At 56.3% G+C, this 21,997-nt stretch overlaps 1 protein-coding gene across 1 annotated transcript in view; it reads right to left on the bottom strand.

The window, feature by feature from the left end:
- TCF4 (transcription factor 4) overlaps nt 1-21,997 on the bottom strand; it is an 82,873-nt gene that overhangs the window by 8,596 nt on the left and 52,280 nt on the right. The window contains exon 6 of the mRNA XM_069001513.1: nt 8,804-8,868. Coding sequence (XP_068857614.1) covers nt 8,804-8,868 — 65 coding nt within the window. The remainder of the gene's footprint in view (nt 1-8,803; nt 8,869-21,997) is intronic.

Below are 21,997 nucleotides of genomic sequence, written 5' to 3'. Positions count from 1 at the left end.
GATGGATGCTCGCCAGCCGGCGGCCTTGCAAAACGCTCCCGAGGCCGTGGGGAGCGAGCCGGGATCCATCCCTGGGCACAGCCGGGATCCATCCCTGGGCACTGAACTGGGATCCATCCCTGGGCACAGCCGGGATCCATCCCTGGGCAGAGCCGGGATCCATCCCTGGGCACCGAGCTGGGATCCATCCCTGGACACAGAGCTGGGATCCATCCCTGGGCACTGAACTGGGATCCATCCCGGGACACCGAGCCGGGATCCATCCCTGGGCGCTGAGCCAGGATCCATCCCTGGGCACCGAACCGGGATCCATCCCTGGGCACTGAGCCAGGATCCATCCCTGGGCACCGAACCGGGATCCGTCCCTGGACACTGAGCTGGGATCCATCCCTGGACCGAGCCGGGATCCATCCCTGGGCACAGCCGGGATCCATCCCTGGGCACTGAGCAGGGATCCATCCCTGGGCAGAGCCAGGATCCATCCCTGGGCACCGAGCCGGGATCCATCCCTGGACACTGAGCTGGGATCCATCCCTGGACCGAGCCGGGATCCATCCCTGGACTGAGCCAGGATCCATCCCTGGGCACTGAGCAGGGATCCATCCCTGGGCAGAGCCAGGATCCATCCCTGGGCACCGAACCGGGATCCATCCCTGGACACTGAGCTGGGATCCATCCCTGGACCGAGCCGGGATCCATCCCTGGGCACAGCCGGGATCCATCCCTGGGCACTGAGCAGGGATCCATCCCTGGGCAGAGCCAGGATCCATCCCTGGGCACCGAGCCGGGATCCATCCCTGGGCAGAGCCAGGATCCATCCCCAGTGCTCGGGATGGGCGCTCCAATGGCCACAAACCCTGCCCATGGAACAGCTCCTGGTGCCCAAGCCCGAGCACTCATCCCACATCCCTCATCCCACACCCCTCATCCCACATCTCATCCCACATCTCCTCCCACACCCTCTCCATCCTCCCATCCCGCTCCCCCAATCCCCCAGCCGGCCGTTTTCCCGATATCCGTGCTTTCATGGACAATATCCACCTGCTCCGCTGGTAAACAACACCTGCAGCGGCGGAAAAGCTTGGGAATGAATCGATGGGATACTGCTGGATAATTGGGAATGAGGAAGGAAGAGAGGCCAGAACTCGCGGGGATGTTGGAAATGTCCTGGAACTGAATTTTAGGGAATGTCTGGAAACATTTCCCAGCTAAGAGTGGAACATCCTTGGAAATCAGTGGGATTTTAGGGAATGTTTGGGATTTTAGGGAGTATTTTGGAGCATTTCACAAGGGAGTATTTCCCAGGGTTTCCTGTGAATATCCTTGGGAATCAATGGGATTTTAGGGAATATTTCCCAGGGTTTCCTGTGAATATCCTTGGGAATCAGTGGATTTTAGGGAATATTTGGGATTTTAGGGAATATTTTGGAGCATTTCACAAGGGAGTATTTCCCAGGGTATCCTGTAAATATCCTTGGGAATCAGTGGATTTTAGGGAATATTTCCCAGGGTTTCCTGTGAATATCCTTGGGAACGAATGGGATTTTGGGGAATATTCCCAAGGGAATATTGTGATGATTCTCCGAAAAGAGCAGGAATTTAGGGAGTGTTTGGGATCACATCAGCAGGAATCTTGGCTTCCTGTGACTATCGGGAAACCAGCGGGATTTAGGGAATGCTCTGGATCGTTCCACAATAAATCCTGGTCTACTGTGACTATTGCCTGGAAACCAAGAGGATTTTCGGGAATGGCTGGCAGGGCTGTCGGTGTGGTGCGAATATTCCCCACAGACGGAGGGAATTCCAGGGAAGGGAGCGGCGCTGGGCTCGGGAATTCTCTGCAGCCACGCGTTCGTCTCACGCCTGGGCTGCAGCCTAGAGCCAGAGCTGCCGGATCTGGGCCGGGCCCTTCCATATGTCGGGAAGGCTGGGAGCCTTGGGATGCATCCCGAAACGTGGCTCCTCTGGAAGCAGCCCCTCCGAGCAGCCCGAGCCCGGCACTTCCCGAGTCTCCGAGAGGAGAGGAGCCTCGGCTTCCTCATCCCAACTTTTTCCTCTGGAAAAAGCTGCGGAGCTTTCCACGGCAAAGGAAAATGCCCCATTCCGCTCACGGCAGGAACACACGGATCGAGGTCAAGGGGATATTTCGGGAGAGGCCTGGGCCACCCGTCGGATCTTCCCGCTGGAATGGGAATTCCGCAGCCGGGGAGGAAAACCGGGGTACAAATAAATCCGCACTTATCCCAACTCCTTCCTATTCCCACTCGGTTCCAAGGACAGGGGAAACCTTCCCAAAGGCTCCCAGCTCCGGAGCGTCGGGAATTAGTCGGGATCAGAGCTTGCATTCCGCAGGAAAAGGAGGAGGTTTCCAAGGGCCTTTGTCCGCAGAGATAAAACCAGTTCAGGATTGGAGCTCAAAACAATTCCCGAAATTCCAAACACCAGCACTACAACAAAAGCCTGAAATCCCAGGGTTTTCCTCACGGAGCCAGGCCGCTGGAATTTCCAGGAACGCCAACATTTTGGATGTTCAGGTGTGTTCCCACATCCTTCCCGCTTTCCTGCCTCCAAAGCGGGAATAACGAGACAAAGAATTAGAGCTGGAGAGGGAGAAGATGCACAAAACCCATCCAGATGGGAATGAAATTATCCCTCCTGGAAAAGCCAAATGCCGTTCCTGCCGCAGAGCTCGGCTTTGGCTGTTTAGAGGAAAATTATGTGGAGCTCACTTCCGCGCCCGCCTGGGATGGAGGAGGCTCCGCACGAAACGCGGGATATTCTCCCTCCCTTTGTTCTGGGAACAGGTGCCACGGAAGTGCTGCACTGCCCTGCTAAAATCAAGCCCCATTCAAGGGCCTGCAACCTGGAATCCAAAGGCACGCATCAGGGAAAAATCCCTCGGGAAACAGGGAATTCTCTTTTCCCTGCTGGATTTTTTTTGGGGGGCGTTGATCCGGTCCCGAAGCCCGGCGGGAGGAAAAAGCGGGATGAGCTGGGAAGGGATGAAGCCGCTTTCCCGAAGGATTGCCAGGGCTTTGGGCTCGGAGCGTCCCTGGGATTCCCTTCTCCCGGAGAAGCCGCACTCCGGAGGGAGCGGGAGCTCCCGGCAAGCCCCGTTCCCGTCCCTGCTGGAGCCGCCGGGAGCAGCGCGGCCGTTCCCCGTCTCCCGTCCCACACAGACCCGTTTGCAACCGTTCCCTTGGAAAGGGCATTCCCGACGGATTATCCCGCGGCTGTTTGTCACATCCTGGGAGCTGCTGCCGCCCTTTAGCCGGCACATCCCGCTCTTTCCCAAGCCGCCGCTCAATTAAAATTCCTGCCATTCTGCGGGATCAAAGCTCCTTCCCGGGATTATTCCCGGTCGGACGCTCCGGCTTTCCCTGCCCTGCTTTGTTCCCCCTGCTCCGGCCGGGAACGCGGGTTGGGATGCGGCCATCCCGCCGTTCCCACCGAGCCGGCTGCTCCCGCTCTGCCGGCGCCCTTAATGAGGGCTTTTCCCAGGAAAACCGGCAGGCCGGGATGCGTGCGCTCCGTGCCCGGCCAGGCGCCCACCTGAACGAGCAGAGCGGCTCCCAATCCCAAGCTGCTCCCAGCCTGCGTGGCTCTCCCACTTTTCCCGAGCAAATTCCCGAGCAAGGCGACGGGAATTGGGCGGAATGGCAGCTAAGCCCCGGTTCTGATCATCGCCATCATCTTCATTCCGGGTGGAATAAAGCCCCGAACGAAAGAGAGGGAATTTTATTTCCCAGCCCTTTTCCCACATCCCCTTCTCTCCTTCCGGATCCGGGATTTCCCCTCCTCATCCCAACTGCTCCTCAATTCCTGAACTTTCCCACTTAAATCACGGCGGATCCAGGGCTGAATCATTCCTTGGATATTTCCTTCCGGGATTCCAATCCTCTGCTTTTCAAGCCTCATCCCGAATCTCCAGCTCTTCCCAATATGGGGATTCCTACCAATCCTTGTGATTTTTGGGAATGTGGCAGCTCTCTCTCCAAATCTCCCGTGGCATTTCCACCCAGTATTGTCCCTGATCCCCCACAGAAATTCCAACCCTTCCCTATTTTCCACGTGGTTTCCCTTCCCATCCAGCCCCAGCTGCTAAAATCGCTGCGGAAAATCGGGAGCTGCGGAGGGAAAATGGAATTTTCTCCCTGAGATCAAATTTTCCCCTGGAATTGGCATTTTTGGGAAGGGCTCCATGGAGGAAAAGAGACCAACCTGACGCCCTTTGTTCTGTTTGCTCCGTTCCAGGACAAACCATTTGGGATTTATTCCCTGCCTCTGGAGCTCAGCCCTTGATCCTTGCATTCCAAACTTCCCCATGGAAAACCAAGGAATATCCCGTCATTGTTCACCTCCTGCATGAATGAATGCACTCCCAAATCCCAGAGAAGCCATGGAATGACGGGGGAAAACATGGATAGGAATGGATGAAGAAAAAAGCTCATCCCGATTTTTGTCGGGATGAGGAATTATGGGATATCCTGGTATCCCTGTTCTCCACAGGGATATTCCCAGGCCAAGCTCGGGTTCTGAACATCTGGAAATTCCCATATTCCAAATTTTTCAGCCTTTTCCAAGCCGGTACCAGGATGGGACAGAGGGAGGACTAAGGACAGGCAGAAAGGAATATTTTGGGAATATTTCGGGAATATTTCTCCTGGAAAAATCCACCAGAACCCCGCTGGATTTGGCACTTCAAGGTGAGCTGAGGGTGCTCCACCCAGGACTTGCTTCCCTGGCAACTTATTCCCACAAATCCCTGAAAAAGAGCCCTGCTCCCCGAAGGAGTTCCGAGTTTTCCGGCGGAAAACTTCGGCTCCAAGGGCCTCACAACAAAAATCCCGGCTCCAGCTGGCTCCGGGCTGGAATATCCTGCCACGGCTCCATCCTAAAAAGGGACTTCCTGGCGCAATTCCTGATTTTAGGGATGGAGTTGGTGCAATGGGTGAACACAGGGAAGGCTCGGAGGAGGTTTTCCGGGAATTCCGCCATTAGGACTTCGGAGAGACCAAAGAAACTTCCAGGCCAAAATGCTCCAAGGATTCCTGTTTGTCCTTTTCCCGCTCCTCATCTGGGAAGACGAAAGAGCCCTTCCCAAAGGCCTCTGGAAAACTCCAGCTTGAGCAGCGGGAAGAGCAGACCTGTGGCTGCCGTTCCCAAGTCCCGTTCAGTTTGGAGGGAATGTTCCATCCCAACGAAGGCCACTGGCGGTATTCCCAATGGGAATTGCCTTTTGGTGCCTCCCTTTGGAGTTCCCTGGGCTGCTCTTCCCAAGCTCTTCCCGCACGGCTCCGCAGGGGAAGCGCTGAATCCCGAGGCAGCGGATAAAGTGCGAAGCCACGGTAATTCCAGGGAAAACCACAAAGCTGGGATCACCTGGAGCCTGAGACGGGACAACGAACGAGTTCAAATCCATGGATACGGGAAGAGGGAAAGCTGAGCTTTTCCAGCTGCCACAGGGAAAATACGGGATGGTGCCAGGAGGAGCCCCGATCCCAGCAGCAGCAACACGGCCGGAAATCAGGGAATCATGGAATGCTGGGCTTGGAGGGACCTTAAGGATCATCCCCTCCCACAGGCAAGGACTCCCTCCCCTATCCCGAGTTATCCATGGCTGCCCAGGAAAAGCTGTGCCTGCACACCCTCAGAGCCGGGAATTCTGGGAACATCCCACCCAAATCCCCTCTCCCAGCCCGCTGCTGTCCCTCCAGCCCTGTCGCAGGCCCCGCTCCCGAGGCGTCCGTGCCATCGGATCTCCGGGACGCCGGCAGGTGCCACACGCCCCTACAGCGTGGCAGGGAGCAGAGGGCTCCATATGCGCTCCGGGATGCGGGGAAGAGCCGCTGCCGAATTCCCGGCGCTGCCAGGACAGCAGAGCGGGCGCTCGCTCCGGCTCCACATGGAGCTTCTCACAAGTTTTCCAAAGCTGGGCTGGGAATCAATCATTTCGGGAAGCGCGTCCAAGACTGGTCAGCGCGGAATCAACTCCCACGAGTGATTGATTTGAGGTGGACGCGCGCGCCGGGAAGGGAGCGGGCGGCACTCGGGGACAATTCGCACTTCCGCAGGCTTTCCAAGGCTGCCAGAGCGGGAGCGGGGAGCCAGCGGGGCGCTGCTCAGGGCACCGACAACGGCCCCGGTCCCGCCGTGTTCCAGCGCGGCCTGAAACGCTCCCAGGGATCCTCAGAGCTCTGCCCGCCCTGCCAGCCAGGAATTCTTTCCTGATGGGAAGGAAAAGGATCCCGGGGGAGCTCAGAGCCCCTGGCAGGGCCTCAAGGGGCTCCAGGAGAGCTGCAGAGGGACTGGGGACGAGGATGGAGGGACAGGACACAGGGAATGGCTTCCCAGTGCCAGAGGGGATATGGGGAAGGAATTGCTGGCTGGGAGGGTGGGGAGGGGCTGGAATGGAATTCCCAGAGCAGCTGTGGCTGCCCCTGGATCCCCGGCAGTGTCCCAGGCCCAGCTGGGATAACCGGGGACAGCGAGAGGTGTCCCTGCCATGGCACGGGGTGGAACTGGATGATCCTTAAATCCCTTCCACCCCAAATCCTTTGGGATGTTCCCACCTCTCCATCCCTCCCTGTCACGTGTGCCACCAGAAGGGTTCTTGCTTTAGGCGGGCTCAGCCCAGAACTTAGTCCCGGTTTTTATTATTCCTGGCAGGAATAGCCAGGGGATTCACATCCTCATCCATTCCCCGCAATCTCGCCTTGTCCAAAGGAACTGCTCCTTTGTTTTTGGAGCCAGGAAGCACCGGGATAAATCATGGAACCATCGGAGCACGGCTGGAGCGGCTCTTTCCAAGGAAAACCTCCCGGAGCTCCGCGGTGATGCCAGGCCAGAGCGACAGCCAAGGGCAGCTCCGACACTGGGAATACTGGGAAGGAATTCCTGGCTGGCACAGGATGGCCGGGGAAGCTGTGGCTGCCCCGTCCCGGAGGTTTAAGAAGTGTTTAAATCCTAACAGCGCCGTCCCACAATTCCTGTACGGACAAATCCGTCAGGGAACGGCTCGGGTGGGAAAGGATGTTAAGGATCATCTCATCCCATATCCCTTCCCCTATCCCAGGCTGCTCCAAGCCCCATCTGACCCCCCTTTGGGACGGACTCCGAAGGCACCTAAATCCCGTTACTCCACGCCTTTGGGTCCCTTTTGCACGCGAAGGCAGCAGGAATGACGATCCTTACAGGAATTTTGCCGAGTTACTGGACGAAAGGAAAGTTCCCAGGGAATTCCCAACCCGAGAGCGGAATGAATCCCGCGTCCCCAATCCTCGGGAACGGCAGCGCTGCGGGAGGAGCCGCTGGAATTTTCCCGGCCAGGTAGAATTCCAAGAAAGGCCTGTTTTCCTGCAGCGCCGCCATGGCAGATGTGGCTCGATTATGAGCGGGAGACTCCCGGGAATTGCTGCCTGGATCCCGCCATCCATCAGCAGCTGTTGGGAGGGAAGGGAAGGGAAGGGATGGAGCGGCACTCGCGCCTTCCGGAGTGCGGGAAGGGTTCCTGGGATAACAGGCAGGGAACGGGATAACTCCCAGGGAAATGGGTTTTTGTCCTGGTGCTGCTCCCAGCGTTTTCTCCATCCCTGGAATGTTCCAGGCCGGGCTTGGAGTAACCTGGGATAAAGGGAAGTGGCCCTGCCCCTTCCAAGTGATTCCGTGACTCCTCCAGAATTCCAAGGCTGGGAAGAACATGACCTGGAAATGGCCTCCCCTTGGCAGGGAGCAGCTCCCATCCTTCCTTCCAGCTTTTCCACAGGGCATGTGAGCACACCGAAGGATCCAGCACCGCTGGAATCCAGCATGGTTCCTCTTGGAAGAGCCCTCTGAGCCCACCACAGCCCCGCTGCCCGTGTCCCCAGGGGCCACATCCACCCCTTTTGGGAACAATTCCGGCGATTCCCACTCTGCGCTGTTCCGGTGGTAAGGGCTGCGCTCCTGCTTCCACCAGGACCTCCCAAATTCCTCCCATTCCCACCTCGTTTCCCACGGAACATCCCCGCACCGCACCGGCGTGGCCTCCGTCCCCACAGTCCCGAAGAACAGCCGGGACGGAGCGCTTCCCTTTCCCACGGGGAAACGCTCTGCGTCCCGCCTCTGCCTCGGGATCGTTCCTGGCACACGCGACGCCTGGAGAGCTGGGAACGTTAGGAAGCGATCCCATTGCCGGGATAGTTTTCCGAAGCACGGGCACGGGAAGGGAGGAGCAGAAGGAACGAAGGGCCGCGATGAATGCCGCTCCTGGAACGAGCGAGGGAAGTGTCTCTCTAAAAACTCAATTGTCTGCGAACAAAGCAGGGAATTTGGCCACGGATGGCGTTTTTAGGCTCGGGATTTCTCCGGAGACTTCCCAAGATGCAAATTCCGAGTGCGGGGAGGCAGAGGCACAAGCGCTCCACCTTTGTATTCCGCTGGCATTTTATTCTTTCATTCAAGTCCTCCCCTTCTCCGAGCTCCGGCGCGCTTCCCTCGGGAAGGCTTCGCCGTTAGCCTGCTGGCCTTGACTTCCCGCCAACAACAATTCCCAAACAAAAAGGGACAACAAATCACATTTCCACAGCCATTTCCACCCCTCGCTGCAACCCCGAGCTCATCCCGCACATCCCGGGAAAAGCCGGGTCTCGGGCGCCGCCATCCCGCGCTCAGGGCTCACTCTTCCCACGGCAGTCGGGATTGCGGGAATGCCGCGCCGGACGCAAAGGGCAGCAGCTCCCAGCGGCGCTGAGGTCAGCCCTAGGAGCTGTATCCCGGCAGGAAAAGCTCGGGAAGAGGCCGTTTCCGCGGGATTGGCACTTACCTGGTGGCAGCCCTGCAAGTTGGAATCTCGGCCATATGAGGAGTACGAGCCTCGTTCTGTTTTACCTGGGAATGAAGGAAAAGGGCAGATAAATGCATGGATCACGGATACGGAGCTTTTCCAAGCTTTTTATCTGCTGGTCATCCCTCGTTCCCAAGGCCGGCTCCATGGATAAACCGGGCCCTGCTGACCCTGGGATGCAGGGAGGCACAGAAAGGGGTTAGCGATTTCCCCGGAAATAACGCCCTCATCCTGGCTGTGCTTCCTGGAAGTGGCATTCCATGGAATTCCAGGGGCTGGGTGAAGGTGGGAGCTGCACCCTCCATGTCCCAGCTTCCAGCCTCACCCCGGAGCTGCTGGGAATGTGCTTCCCTGCTCTCTCCAGGGAAGAGCTGAGCAACTGACACCTGGGAAGGAGACCCGGATTGGGAATGGGGGATTTGCCACCGAGGCCGGGAGCTGACCGGGGATCTCAGGCCTGGTTTCGTCCCTCTCAGCTTTCCCAGGAAGCTCGCGAGGCTCCCATGGCAGAGCCTGGCCCCTGGCAGCGGCCGTGCCGTCGCTGCAGAGGGAAGAAAGGGGATTTTTGGGACTGAATGGGTGAAGCGAAGGAGGGAAGAGGAGGTTTGTGCCGAGCATTAAGTCATGGCTGAGCAGCACCGCCCCACGTGCTCCCAGACAAAGAGCAGTCAAGAGGGCTGATCCCAAACATATTGCCAGGGAAAGACCACCCTTCTGGAGAGGAGAAGCTCGGCAAGAGAGGGGGAGGCAGGGCAGAAATCCCTCCGAAAATTCCCGGCTTTCCGACAGGCCGCGGCACAAAAGGCGCTCGGCAGCACCGGCAAGAGGGAGCAGCTGCTGCCCGAGCTCCCCGGCGATGCCAGGGCCGCTCCACACCCAGCTCGGTATTCCCAGGCCCATCCCAGTGCCAGGCAGGAGCCACGGCGAGGCGGCTCGTCAGACAAAGGAGGCCGCAGTTCGGTTAATCGTTCCCAAAAAGTGCCCACATCCCACATCCCACAATTGGAACGTCCATCTCCCAGGTTGGAGCGACACAGTTGGTTTGCTCCCAGTGCTTGGGAACCGAAAACTCCTTCTCCTCATCCCAAGTGGAGCCCCCGGAGCTTTTGTCTCCCCATTGTTTCGCACATGAACCTCCAAGATAGATTTGCAATTCCCGGGGCACGGCAGGAACTTTGGGAAGCGCTTGGATCCGGTGATCCCGAACCCATGGATCGCCCTCAGCCTGGGAACACTGGAAACAATTCCAGACTGACACCACGAGGCAATTTCAGCTGGGAATCGACGGGCAAGCGAACACGCCTGGGAGGGCATGCGCCACCTCCCAGCACCCCGAGAGGGCCGGGAACGAGGAGGAGGGAAGCTGGGGGGAAGCTGGGGGGAAGCGGCTCCCCCAGGAAAAGCAGGGACGAGGGAAGCGGGTCGGAGCCGGCAGCCGGGGCGCTCCGAGCAGCCCCGCGCTCCCGCCCGCGCTCCGGAAGCTCCTTTGCCATCGGCTCAGGCTCGGCTTAATTTCAGTTGTGAAAAAATATTTATCCCGATACAAAAATAAACCCCCTGCAAATTACAAGTTGTCAGGGATCAGATCCACTCCTATTTGTGTGGGGGAGGAATCGGGAACAGCGGAGACATGAATCATTCCCAGTAATTTGAGTGTTTCCATGACATCAATGGGCACTCGGCCAGGACTCTGTCGAAGTCTGTGAGGTACCAAAGCGGCTCCGCAGCCAGCGGGAGATTGACTTTTTTTTTTTTAGGATTATGCTCCTTGGAAAAGATTGCATCTCCAGCATCCACTTTTCCCACTGAGCCTGTGGCTCCTGAGCTCCCGAGGGAGTTTTTCCTCGGATTTCTGCGCCCCAGAAATCCATCGGGGACGAACCCCGTGAATTTGGGGGAAACTCAAGGAATGGTTAAACCCCGGCCCCGCAGAGATTGTCACCGTCACCAGAAGGATAAAATCATCCCCCGTCCTTCTCCACACCTCAGGAGGGGGGGACACCTTCTCCCTACATTCCCTAAATTACCCATTTCGAAGGAACTCCGTTCCCGACGCCGCTTCCCTGCCTCCCATCCCCGGGCACATCCCGAGCCCCCGACGCGATCGGTGGGAGCAGCCGTGAGGAGCGGCTCTTTAAGCACCTATTTGTGCTGCCAAAGAAAGGCTTCTCCCGACTTCCCGCATTTCCCGTGGATTCGGCGGCTTAACAACGCCATTCCCGGCCATTTCCCAGGGCTAGGCAAAGCTCAAGGTTCTCCCTCCTCGAGATTTTTCTCTGGAAGGTTTCAAAAGAGAAAAAAAAAAACCCCAAGGAGAGAGCGCGGCTCCGGCGCCGCCGCTTCCCGCCGCATCCACTGCGGAATTTTCGAGCCAAGCCTCCGGAGCGGTCGGGAATGCGGCAGCCGCTGCGGATATTTTTTGGCACAAAGACAACGGTGGCAGTGCCAAGCCCCATGGCTAAAACTCCTCCGAAGAGGCAGGAGGGGAGCATTCCGCGCTCCGCTCCCTTCCCGCGCGGAGCGGCCGCGGCCGCCTTTTCCGAGGGAAAAGTCCCCGCTGGAATATTGCGCTGGGGGAGGCCGGGAAAGAGGAGGGGGGAGAATAGAGGGGAAGAAGAGGGATAGCCTTGGCAGGGATCGTTTCCAACGTGCCGCTCCTCGCCGGCCCTCGCCGCGGCGTTGGGAACAAAGCTCCGTGGCCGGAGCTGCCCGGCACAGGGAATGACTTTGGAGGCTGCGGCTGGGCTTTGGGGGAAGGCAGGGAGAGCTTGGGAAGCGGGAAGAGCGTGTGGGGAAATACCGGGATCTGCAGTGAACGGCCACAATGCCAATCACGGGAGAGACAAAGGAGCAACTCCGTGCAGCTCCCGTTTTCCTGGCATTTCAGCTCCCTGCTCTCCGAACACCTGCAGGAAAAAATCCCCCCTCCCTCCCCAAATATTCCCTCCGTGCTTTATTTAACGGCCAGGAATCCGTGCAGGAGGAAGCCATGGAGGAGTTGGGAAAATTAATTAGGAAATTTCAGCAACTTCCAAAGGATAAATGCGAGGGATCCCGTTCCCCCGCTCGTTCCCTGCTCCGGGGAAAGGGCACCTTGGCGGTTTTTTGGGAGGCAGAAGGAGACGGATGAGGCAGAGGAAAGGAGGGGAAATTATTCCCATCAATTCTTTTAATTCGGTATTTCCTTGGATTTCATATTTAAACGTTTTTTTAAGGGACGAACCCAACGGGAATATTTTAATTCCGGTTCTGCACGCCCGATCTTTGGGTTTGGGGCTTGCTCAGACCGAGGGAAACTTGGCTGGGGACAGCAGAAATGATCAGGAATTGGGATTTTAATAGCTCCCAATTTCCAGCCGTCCTTTTGCTTCAATCCATGATTTAATTCCGGGATTTCGTGGTAATTAAGGATTGTCCGACGGGAAGGAGCCCGACACGCTCCCCGTTAAGGACAAAAGAAACGACAAATTTAAGGACAAATTAAAGGAGAATTCCCAGGCCAAGCCGGGAACGAGGAGCACAAAGCTGGAGAACATTTGGGATCGAGCAAGGGAAGAGGCTGATCTTCCCAAATCCCAATTAATGCACACACCGGCGATCCCGGCCGGAGCAGCGGGAACCCTTTCACTCGGCCGCAATCCCGACCTCTGCATCCCAAATTTTCTTCCAGTTGGGTTGCAGGGGAAAGGGAAGATGGAAGGGCTCCGAAGCCCAATCTGCCGGCACCGGGATCGGCTGCCCGGATTATCCATTAAAAACCAGGGCTTTTTTTTCCCTTGGAGCTCCCAAAATGCCTCATTTCAGCTGAGAGATCCAGCTAAAATTCATAGGGAATTATCAATTATCCAAGGAAAACCTCATGGAAATAAATGAGGATTTTCTCCCAAATATGAGCACCTCAGTGGGGGGAAAATAGAAATCTATTTAAAAATATCAAATATTTATTGATGTGTGTCCTGCTTTCTCCATGGACAACATCCCGAGGTTTTCCTGGGAAAGATGGAATGAAAAATCTCCTGCCCACCTTCCCATCAGAGCAGGCAGCAGAGCGCTCCTGTATTTTTGCAGAACTTTGGAATATTCTGTTCTTCAGAAGAGAAAGGAAAAAAAAAAAAAGGAGAGGGCAAAGGGGGGGAAAAAGAGGGAACAAAAAACCGGGGGAAACAAGGGAAATAAGCAGGAGGGGGAATTTTCTGCCTCCCGACTGCGGGAGCAGATCCCTGGCACCAGGAGCAGCTGGCGGGGAGCTCATCCCTTTGTGCTCCGCTCGCCTTCCGAGCACTCCGGCGGCTCCCGGGCGGCTCCCGCGGGCACCGAGCTGGCACGGGGACAAGCAGCCCTGGGCAGCGGCCCCACGGAGCCCAGGTGTTCCTGCTACAGCTAAGCCGGGCTCAGCCAAGCCGGGCCTGAGCCGCGCCGGCCACCCAAACGCTGCCCGTGCCGACGTGGCCCCAAAACCCCCAGTTTTTCTCGGCGTTTTTCCATCACAAAGGAGCTCATCCCTGGGAACGGAGGGCTCGTGGTAATGAGCTGGGGCTGCTTTGTGCTCCACGGCGAGGCCCGGCAACAAACCCAGGAGGGATCCGGGCCGTTCTGGGCCAGGCAATCGGACACGCCGCCGGCTTGGAGCCGTCGCATCCACAAACCGGGCACAAAGCTCGGGAAAACACTCATCCCGGCAACCCGAAGGGAAACCGGGCTCCAGACCTTCCGGCCAGGGCCGAGGCAGGAAACAGGGATGGGAACGGAAGGAACGTTCCGACGGCACGGCAAGGCAGGGATCAGCTCCCTGCGGTGCCACCAAATGCCAAGGGAACGAAGGCCGGGAGCCCGTCGGAAAACAAAGCTCCGGAGCTCGGCCCACGGGAAGCAGGGCGACGTGGGGCAGGAAGCGGGCCCTCGCCGGGAAAGGCGAATTCCCAAAGGAGCCGGAGCTCTTCCCGACGCACGCTGCGTGCAGGTATCCCTGCCAGGCTCCGCGGGGCACCGGCTGCGCTGCCCGTGGAGCTGGGGAAGGGACGGCAGCCACCGGCGCTGCCCACAGCACCCTCACCCTGAGGGCTCGGCCCCTGAACCGCGGCATCCAAAGGGAAAGATTCCGGGAAGCTGCCCCATGTGTCGCCGCTCCATAGGCAGCGGCACAATCTGTAACATTCCAGGGATTAATAAGCTGGATATCGAATCCACGCGCTAATTGCGAGCGGAATAATAAACTTCCCTAATTAAATTAGGGATTTATGGAAACAAAACGCCCGTTTCTTCCCAGGCTGAGGGAAGAATATGGATATTTAACGAGGGGAGGAAGCCGGGAAATTCCTTGGAGCCGTGGGATGCTCCCGGGGCCCGAGGCCACGCGGAGATGCCGCGATGGGAAGAAGTTTGGGAGACAACCCCTCGTTTGCAGCGATTCCGTGAGCGTCTTTCGGCTCCTTTGGAATTTCAGGCTCCGGGAGATAACGAGCGAACAGCCTGAACATCTGGAGAGGAGCAAAACCTCCAAGGAAACAAGGGATTGTGCTTCACCCCGTTCTTGGAAAACAATGGGGAAAGGGGCTGGGGAGGGAAAAGGGCCACTGGAAAACGGAATCAAAGGGAAATCCGAGGCGCTGCTGAATAGGGGAGGATTAAAGTCACAAAAAGGAACAAGATTCCCACCAAATCTCAGATAAGAGCGCGCTGTAATCGCGCTCCGGCCCGCGGGAATATCCGGGGATTGGATGGATATCGCTCTATCCCAAGCGAGCCTCCGAGCGGGACTTGGAACGGAACCAGCCCACGGGGTGATCCCTCCTGGTCTGTTCCCACCTTCATCGTGGGGCTGGAAAGCTGGGATTCCACCGGCATCGCTTCCAACCGAGGGAGACAAGGATCCGAAGCCATGGGATCCAAAGGGGAGGACACAAGGCCACACACTGGACACGGATAACGAGATCCAGAGCCTACGGGGCGGATTTGGGATCAACGGACACCTGGACACAACATCCTGGAACGTCCATTCCCAGAGGGACCAACACTCTGAGGAATCTGGGATGGGACAGAAGGAGCAGGGACCTTTCCCATGGAAGATTCCATGCCCACGGCAGGAGGTGGGAATGAGGTGCTCCCTAAGGTCCCTTCCAACCAAAGCATTCCCAGATTCCAGGATTCCGTGGCACCAGGGATGGCAGCACCAGTGTCATCCATTAGGTATTCCTAGAAAACCACAGCAGACCCTTCCACGGAGATTAAAGGCTCCGTTAGTAATTCCTGCCCAAGGTCCATTTATCCCACGTATTCCTCATCCCATAAAATCCCAGCTCAAAACATGGATTTTTGTTCTCATTTTGGGTTCAACAAAACCCACTTCGGACCCTTTGGATCTTCTGAGGGGACACAACAAACTCCAAGGTTCCCAGAGGATGGGAAAACAGCAGGAATTCTGGGGCTAATGCCAAATACTCTGGAATTCCCTATTATCCCCCATCAGCAGTTCCAGCAGAGGGCATGCACACTCACTGGAGAAACGACACTTCCCGAATATTCCGGGATCTTTGTGTCCTGAGAACCCACGCCAACTCCACAGACGCTCTCCAACGCCTCTGAACAAGGACAAAACATTCCAATTCCTCGGTGAAAACATCACACCTGGAAGGAATGTTATGCCGAGGAGCAAAATCCATGGAATCCTGGAATCGTCTGGGTTGGAAGGAACCTTAAGGCTCATCCAGTCCCATGGATGAGGACGTCTCCCACTATCCCAGGCTGCTCCAAGCCCTGTCCACAAGAAGCCAGGGAGACGCTCCCAGGGCTGGAGCCGGGCTGGGAGAGCTGGGAATGTTCCCCTGGAGAAGGGAAGGCTCCAGGGAGAGCTCAGAGCCCCTGGCAGGGCCTAAAGGGGCTCCAGGAGAGCTGCAGAGGGACTGGGGACAGGGAATGGAGGGACAGGACACAGGGAATGGCTTCAAATCGGGAAAGGGGAGATCGGGATGGGATATGGGGAAGGAATTGCTGGCTGGGAGGGTGGGGAGGGGCTGGAATGGAATTCCCAGAGCAGCTGTGGCTGGCAGTGTCCCAGGCCGGGCTGGGATAACCTGGGACAGCAGGAGGTGTCCCTGCCACGGCAGGGGGTGGCCCTGGATGATCCTTCAGCTCCATTCCCCCCCCAAGCATCCCAGGATTCCCTGAACCCCCACGGAGGCGCATCCAGCGCCTCTTCCAGCCCGCGCCGGGAAGCACGCGGCAGCGGGAAGGCCGAGGCTCTCCCGCTCCGGAGCGCCCGCGGGACGCGCTCATGGCGGCCGATGTAAGCGGATCTGACGCGCGGCCTGCCGGGGTCAGCGCCGCCGATAACGCCCGGGAAAATTCCACGGCATCTAGGTCGCTGCCCGCGGGGGAAAGGAGCGCGCGCCTCCTCTGCCCGTCTCCATGCCAATCCTTCATCCCGCAGCCCGCAGCTCCGAGCGCGATGCAAGGAAGGAGCCGAACGCTCCGAGCGAAAATCTGCTTCCAGGACAATCCATTATCCCTGACAAGTTAAATGTTCCATGGGAGACCATATGGCACCGGAGCAGGGCCGGCGCTGCGGCGGCGAGCTCGGCAAATGCATCACAATTACGGACCTGACGGGAGACCCCGCTGCCCGGGTCTGCCACAGCCCCTTCCTGCCCCTCCCGGGAACCCTCTGCCCCCCAAAATCAGGGATTGAAGTCGCGCCGGACTCCGGCTCAAGGCGTTTTTACACCCAGAAATTCGCTAAATCTGGGATATTCCTCACATGGAGAACAGGGATCTTGGAGCAACATGGGGCAGCGGAACGTGTCCCTTCCCACGGCGTGGGGTTGGAGCTGGATGGTCCTTCGGATACTTCCAAGCCAACCATTCCATGGCTCTACTCTTAGAGACCAAGGAAAACGGCGAGGTGACGAAAAAGAAGGAAACGGCCCCAAAGGCGCGGGATGAGTTCCACAGGAATGTCACCCCCACTCCCCATTCCCAAACCCTCAGGATGAGTTCCACAGGAATGTCACCCCCAGTCCCCATTCCCAAACCCTCAGGATGAGTTCCACAGGAATGTCGCCCCCAGTCCCCATTCCCAAACCCTCAGGATGAGTTCCACAGGAATGTCACCCCCAGTCCCCATTCCCAAACCCTCGGGATGAGTTCCACAGGAATGTCAGTCCCACTCCCCACCTCCAAACCCTCAGGATGAGTTCCACAGGAATGTCAGTCCCACTCCCCATTCCCAAACCCTCAGGATGAGTTCCACAGGAATGTCATCCCCACTCCCCATTCCCGAACCCTCGGGATGAGTTCCACAGGAATGTCACCCCCAATCCCCATTCCCAAACCCTCGGGATGAGTTCCACAGGAATGTCAGTCCCACTCCTCACCCCCAAACCCTCAGGATGAGTTCCACAGGAATGTCACCCCCAATCCCCATCCCTGAACCCTCGGGATGAGTTCCACAGGAATGTCACCCCCACTCCCCATTCCCGGACCCTCGGGATGAGATCCACAGGAATGGGGAGGAGTTTCCCTTTGGAGCCTCCCCAGCACCTCTGTGTCCGTGGGTTTGACCAGGGAATTCCCCCATGGAAAGAGAACGGCACTGCTGATCCCAAAGATCTCCACCTTCCAGATCCATGACTTCCTATGGAAGCAACGCTGGAGCCCCAGGCATTCCCAGGAGCCCGAATCCATCCAATCCTGGGTATTGATGAGGCTTTCCCAACGCCTGCTCCGCAGGGACTGGGAATACCGGATTCCCCACCCCTATGGAGATGGATCCTGACTGCCATTGATAACAAATGGGCCAATTAGAAGGGAAAAATATGCAAATGAGCTGCCCCTAATGAGGTCCTGCAATGATTTGGTGCTGAAAACAGGAGCTGGTGCTGCCAGAATTCCTTGTGGAAAACCTCTTCCATGGAAAAGGATGGAAGGACTTCCATAAAGCCATTCAGGAGCAATTTCCCACCATTTTTAGGGCCTGGAGCTGGGAATTCCCCAAATTTCTCGTGCCAGGATTCCCTTCCAGGGATGTTCCAGACGACCAGGAAGGCTCAGGGGAATACTGGGAATTGTTTCCTGGAGAACCAAGGTGATCCTTGGAAAAGCCCAGTGTCTGCATGGCCAGCTGATGCTCTGGGATGAAAATCCAAGGCAAAACAGGGATTTCCTTCCGAATTTCAGGAAATTGGGATTTAAAAAAATCCTTATTAGGAATAGGAGTGGCTTTATTAAGGAATTATTAAATATTCATTAAAAGCTTAATTAAACAATTCCTCTTCTGCCTTAAGGAATTTTTCCAGTTGGAATTTTGGCAGGAGGAATTCAATATCCCGAAATAAGGGATTTGTCCGTTGTTATTCCTTGCAGGAAAACATGAAGGAAAACAATCCCACTGTTACTCCTCTACTCGTGGGAAGCCACACCTGGGATCCTCCAGTCACCCTTGGCTCTGCCACGGGAAAACCTCCTGGAAAACCTTCCTTGGGATGTTGCAAATAGAAGTTTCTTGCATTTTTAGCTGAGATTTCAGTGTTTCCCCCCCCAAAATCTCCTGGGAATTCCGTTCCAAAGGATTTATTGTCTCACTGGGTCCATCCCAAATAGATTATGGCTCCTGAAAAGATTCCACGGCTGAGCCTCCGGGCCGGGAAGGAAAACACTGGGAAATGGATGTTCTCTTTCAAACCCACTGCTCCATGATTTTCTCCCTGACTCTTCCCTGATTATCCAATGGATGCAATCCATGAGGCAGAAATGGAGGGGAAAAGAGAAATCCAGCAAAAACTGTGGAGATTCCACGATGGAGCCCTGCTCCGGGATCTGATTCCCGACACAAACATCCGTATAAAAATCGGATCCAAGGGGCTGTAAAGGCCAGGGTTGATCCTCTGCATTTTGTCAGAAACTCAGGAATTCTGCCTGGGTGTTATTCCCAAATTCCCCGTTTTCTGAGCCATTAGGAGAACAACAGCACTAGGAAAGGATTTCATTTGCCCTCGTCCATGATTTTAAGCAAGAGGTGTTGAAAAAGGAGAAAGTTCTAAACCTTGGAATTATTCTTATTAAAAAGTTCCGTGTTTCCCATCTACAATCCAAGGGAGCTGGAAACGATCCGGCTCCAAGCCCGGCGTGTGGCAATTCCCAAAATTCCCCTGGATCCATGCGAGGGATGGGAGCCCCACCATGGAGAACCTGCCCTGGGGAAGCGTTGGGGTCCTGGAGCCGTCCCTGGCTTGGCCACAGCCCCACACTTGGGAAGGAGTTTTGGAAGGCTGGGATATTGGGAAGGAATGGGAATCTCTGCCTGCTGCTCCTGGGATGCACCACGGCCCCTTCCCACCTCCCTGGTCCTTCTGGGAGCGCCCCAGGGCTGGAGGAGGACGCGGAGATGGATCCCAGGGACTCTCCCAGAAACGTGAGCGAGGATTTGGCTCATCCCAAAACCCCGAACGAGAAGGAGACAATGGTGGTGGTGTTTTATCCTTTGCCAGGCTTTGGAAAAGCCAGGGAGAATTCCTAGGGAGGCTCTGCGATCCCAGAGTCTGCCGCGATGGAGTCGGGAATGGGCTTCACCAAATCCAGCAGCAACTGTCCCACTATTTCCCTTATTTTGGATTCATTCCTTGAATCCCTTAAATTCCCTTTTCCCCCTGGAAAGGATCCCTCATTTCTGACGCAGTGCTCTCGGGCCTGCTTCTGTTCCACATCCCATTGCTTCCCGTTCCCCAGCAATGAAAGGAAAGGAAATGAAAAACCACGGTTTCCTTCCGTCCTTCCCATGGAAAGCCATCAGAACATCCTTGGATATTTATTTAAGCTTGGTAATGTATTCCCAGGTTTTTTGGGAATAAAATCCAAATATTTCTCCCCTTATCCCGCCCCAAATTCCTCACTGGGAACAAACAACGATGAACCGGAGCGTGTAGGGAATGTCTTCCCAGCTTCCCAAAGCCCCATTCCCCAAGGAGGAGCCACGATATATTCCAATATATTCTTTGGAAAATTGGGAATTTGTTTTTTTTTATCTCGTCGCCTTTTTGATCCAAAGTTGGAATTTTTAAAAATTGAAATTATTTTGGGTCCAAACAAATAAATGTGGTTTTCCCTCCGTGTATCCCTCCTCCTTTATTCCCAGTTTGTTTTGTTAACTACCCCAACATTTCAGTCGATGTCGTTTCAACATTTTTTACATCCCAGATTTTTATCGCTGAGCCCAAACCCATGGATTTGGGGGGGAGGGGGGGGGGAGAAGCCCAAATCCCAGTTGTTCTGCAGAGAAGGGAATTAAAAAGCTCCCAGAAATGTCGGGATGAACGGATCTATTCCGATTGCTTACAGGTGCCATTACACCATCTGCCTGGGCATCCTGCCCATCCCAAAGGAAATTATCCCAAAAAATAAAACCCGAGCATTCCAACCCATCAATGCTTTTATATCGAAATATAAATCCAGCTCTAAAGTGTGAGCTACCGAAAGGCCCTAAAAAATCCGATTGTTTGGGAAGAATGGATGCTGGAAGAGCCGGTGGGCAGCGAAGAGAGGGAATTGTCCTTTCCCGGGCCCGGGAATTGTGGAATCGCTGCGGATCACACACATCCCTGGAGCAGCGTCACCTTCCCACTCCCCCCTGGATCCCCGGCTGGGGCGAACGGACACACACAGCCAGTGCCAGTGCAGGGAGCTGCAATTCCAGGCTATCCTGGAATATCCTCTGGAATTGCGCTGGCACCGAGAGCTCCCCACGGTGCTCCCCTGCGGAGCAGCCGGGCTTGCGGCACGCACGGACACCGGGACATGGCTCCGGCCGCTGCCCCAGTCCGGAGAGGCGGAATTCCTGGAGGCCCTGTCGGAAACCGAGGGCCAGAGGCAGGGATGGGAATGCCGGGATGAAGCAGCAGGAGCAGCTGGGATGGGATCCTGCTCTCCGGGCCTAGGGATCTGTCCGGGCACGAGGAACCCTTGGATGCACAAACAACCGGGGAGAGAACGAGATGAGGCTGGGAGAGAGCAGGGCCCGGCAGCGCTCGGAGTCAAAGGGGATTGAAAGAGGGGGAAAAAGTTTTCCCGAAATTCCTGTATTGCTGCTGCTGGTGCGTGGAAATCGGGGTTGTTTTTCTTGCCGGCTTTTTTTTTTTTGGGAGGGGGCCAGGGCTGGAAGGAGTTAACGGCTCCCTCCCCTTCATTTGCATCTGGTGCTTTTAGTGTGTGTGTGTGTTTTTTTCTTCCCTGAAAAAGTTGGCAGAGCCGCCGATTTTCCATAATGCAAGCATTTGGGAATTGTGAGCGGAATGAAACCGATCCAATCTCCTGACTGCGACATGAATTTTCATTAATTACAACCTTGTCAGCAAAAGCATTATCAAAGCTGAATATGAAAATGCTAATGAGTTCTCATTTGCATATTTTTCTTTGTTGGAATGTCATTAATTATTACATTTTATGATGATGAATGCAGCTGTCGAAGCTCTCCGATGCATAATTAGCCATCAGAATGCCAGGAGCCGATCAGCAGTTTTGGGGGAAAAGGGAAAAAAACAGGGAAAAGGGAAATAATCCCCCAAATTTCCCGACAGCTCGCGCCGAATCCCCCCCAAACTTTCCGTGGCCGACGCTCCTCCCGTTCCCAACCCACTCCGGGGAGCAGGAGCACGGGGACGGATTTCTCCTGGGTTCATCTCAAATTATTTGGGATTTTTTTTTTTTTTTGTTGTTGCCGCTTCCACAATCGGAGCAGCTCTTAATAAAAAAAAAAATCGTTATTCCAGCTTAATTAATGCCACGCTTAATTATAACACCATGATGTCAGCGGTTTTAATTAAGCATTGGCTCGGGTACAAGAAAACTCCTCGCCGCAGTAAGAGTCGCTAGCCGAGGCTCCTGCCAGCCGGGAGCGGCCGGCCCCGAATCCTCGCGGGAGCCGCCGCTCCCCGGCCTCGGCCGCGGCCGCTTTTCGGTGGGTCCGAGCGCGGCTCCGGCTCCGGAGCGCGCGGATGGCCCGGCGGCGCCGGGAAGGGGCTGCGGCTGGAACAAACAGGCGAGGAGCAGGAGCAGATGGGCCCATTCCACATGACCAAGCCAATCAATCACAGCTGAAGGGCCCAGGTGCGGCGCAGCCGCGCAGCAACGCCCCATTTCACAGTCTGTCACACACAGCCACTCGGCCCGCCACCGCTGACCCCGCTG

This window comes from Aphelocoma coerulescens (genome assembly GCF_041296385.1).
Source record: "Aphelocoma coerulescens isolate FSJ_1873_10779 chromosome Z unlocalized genomic scaffold, UR_Acoe_1.0 ChrZ, whole genome shotgun sequence".
Classification (NCBI taxonomy): Eukaryota; Metazoa; Chordata; class Aves; order Passeriformes; family Corvidae; genus Aphelocoma; species Aphelocoma coerulescens.
The sequence above is the reverse complement of the archived record's forward strand: the minus strand, read 5'-3'. Positions and strand labels throughout refer to the sequence as shown.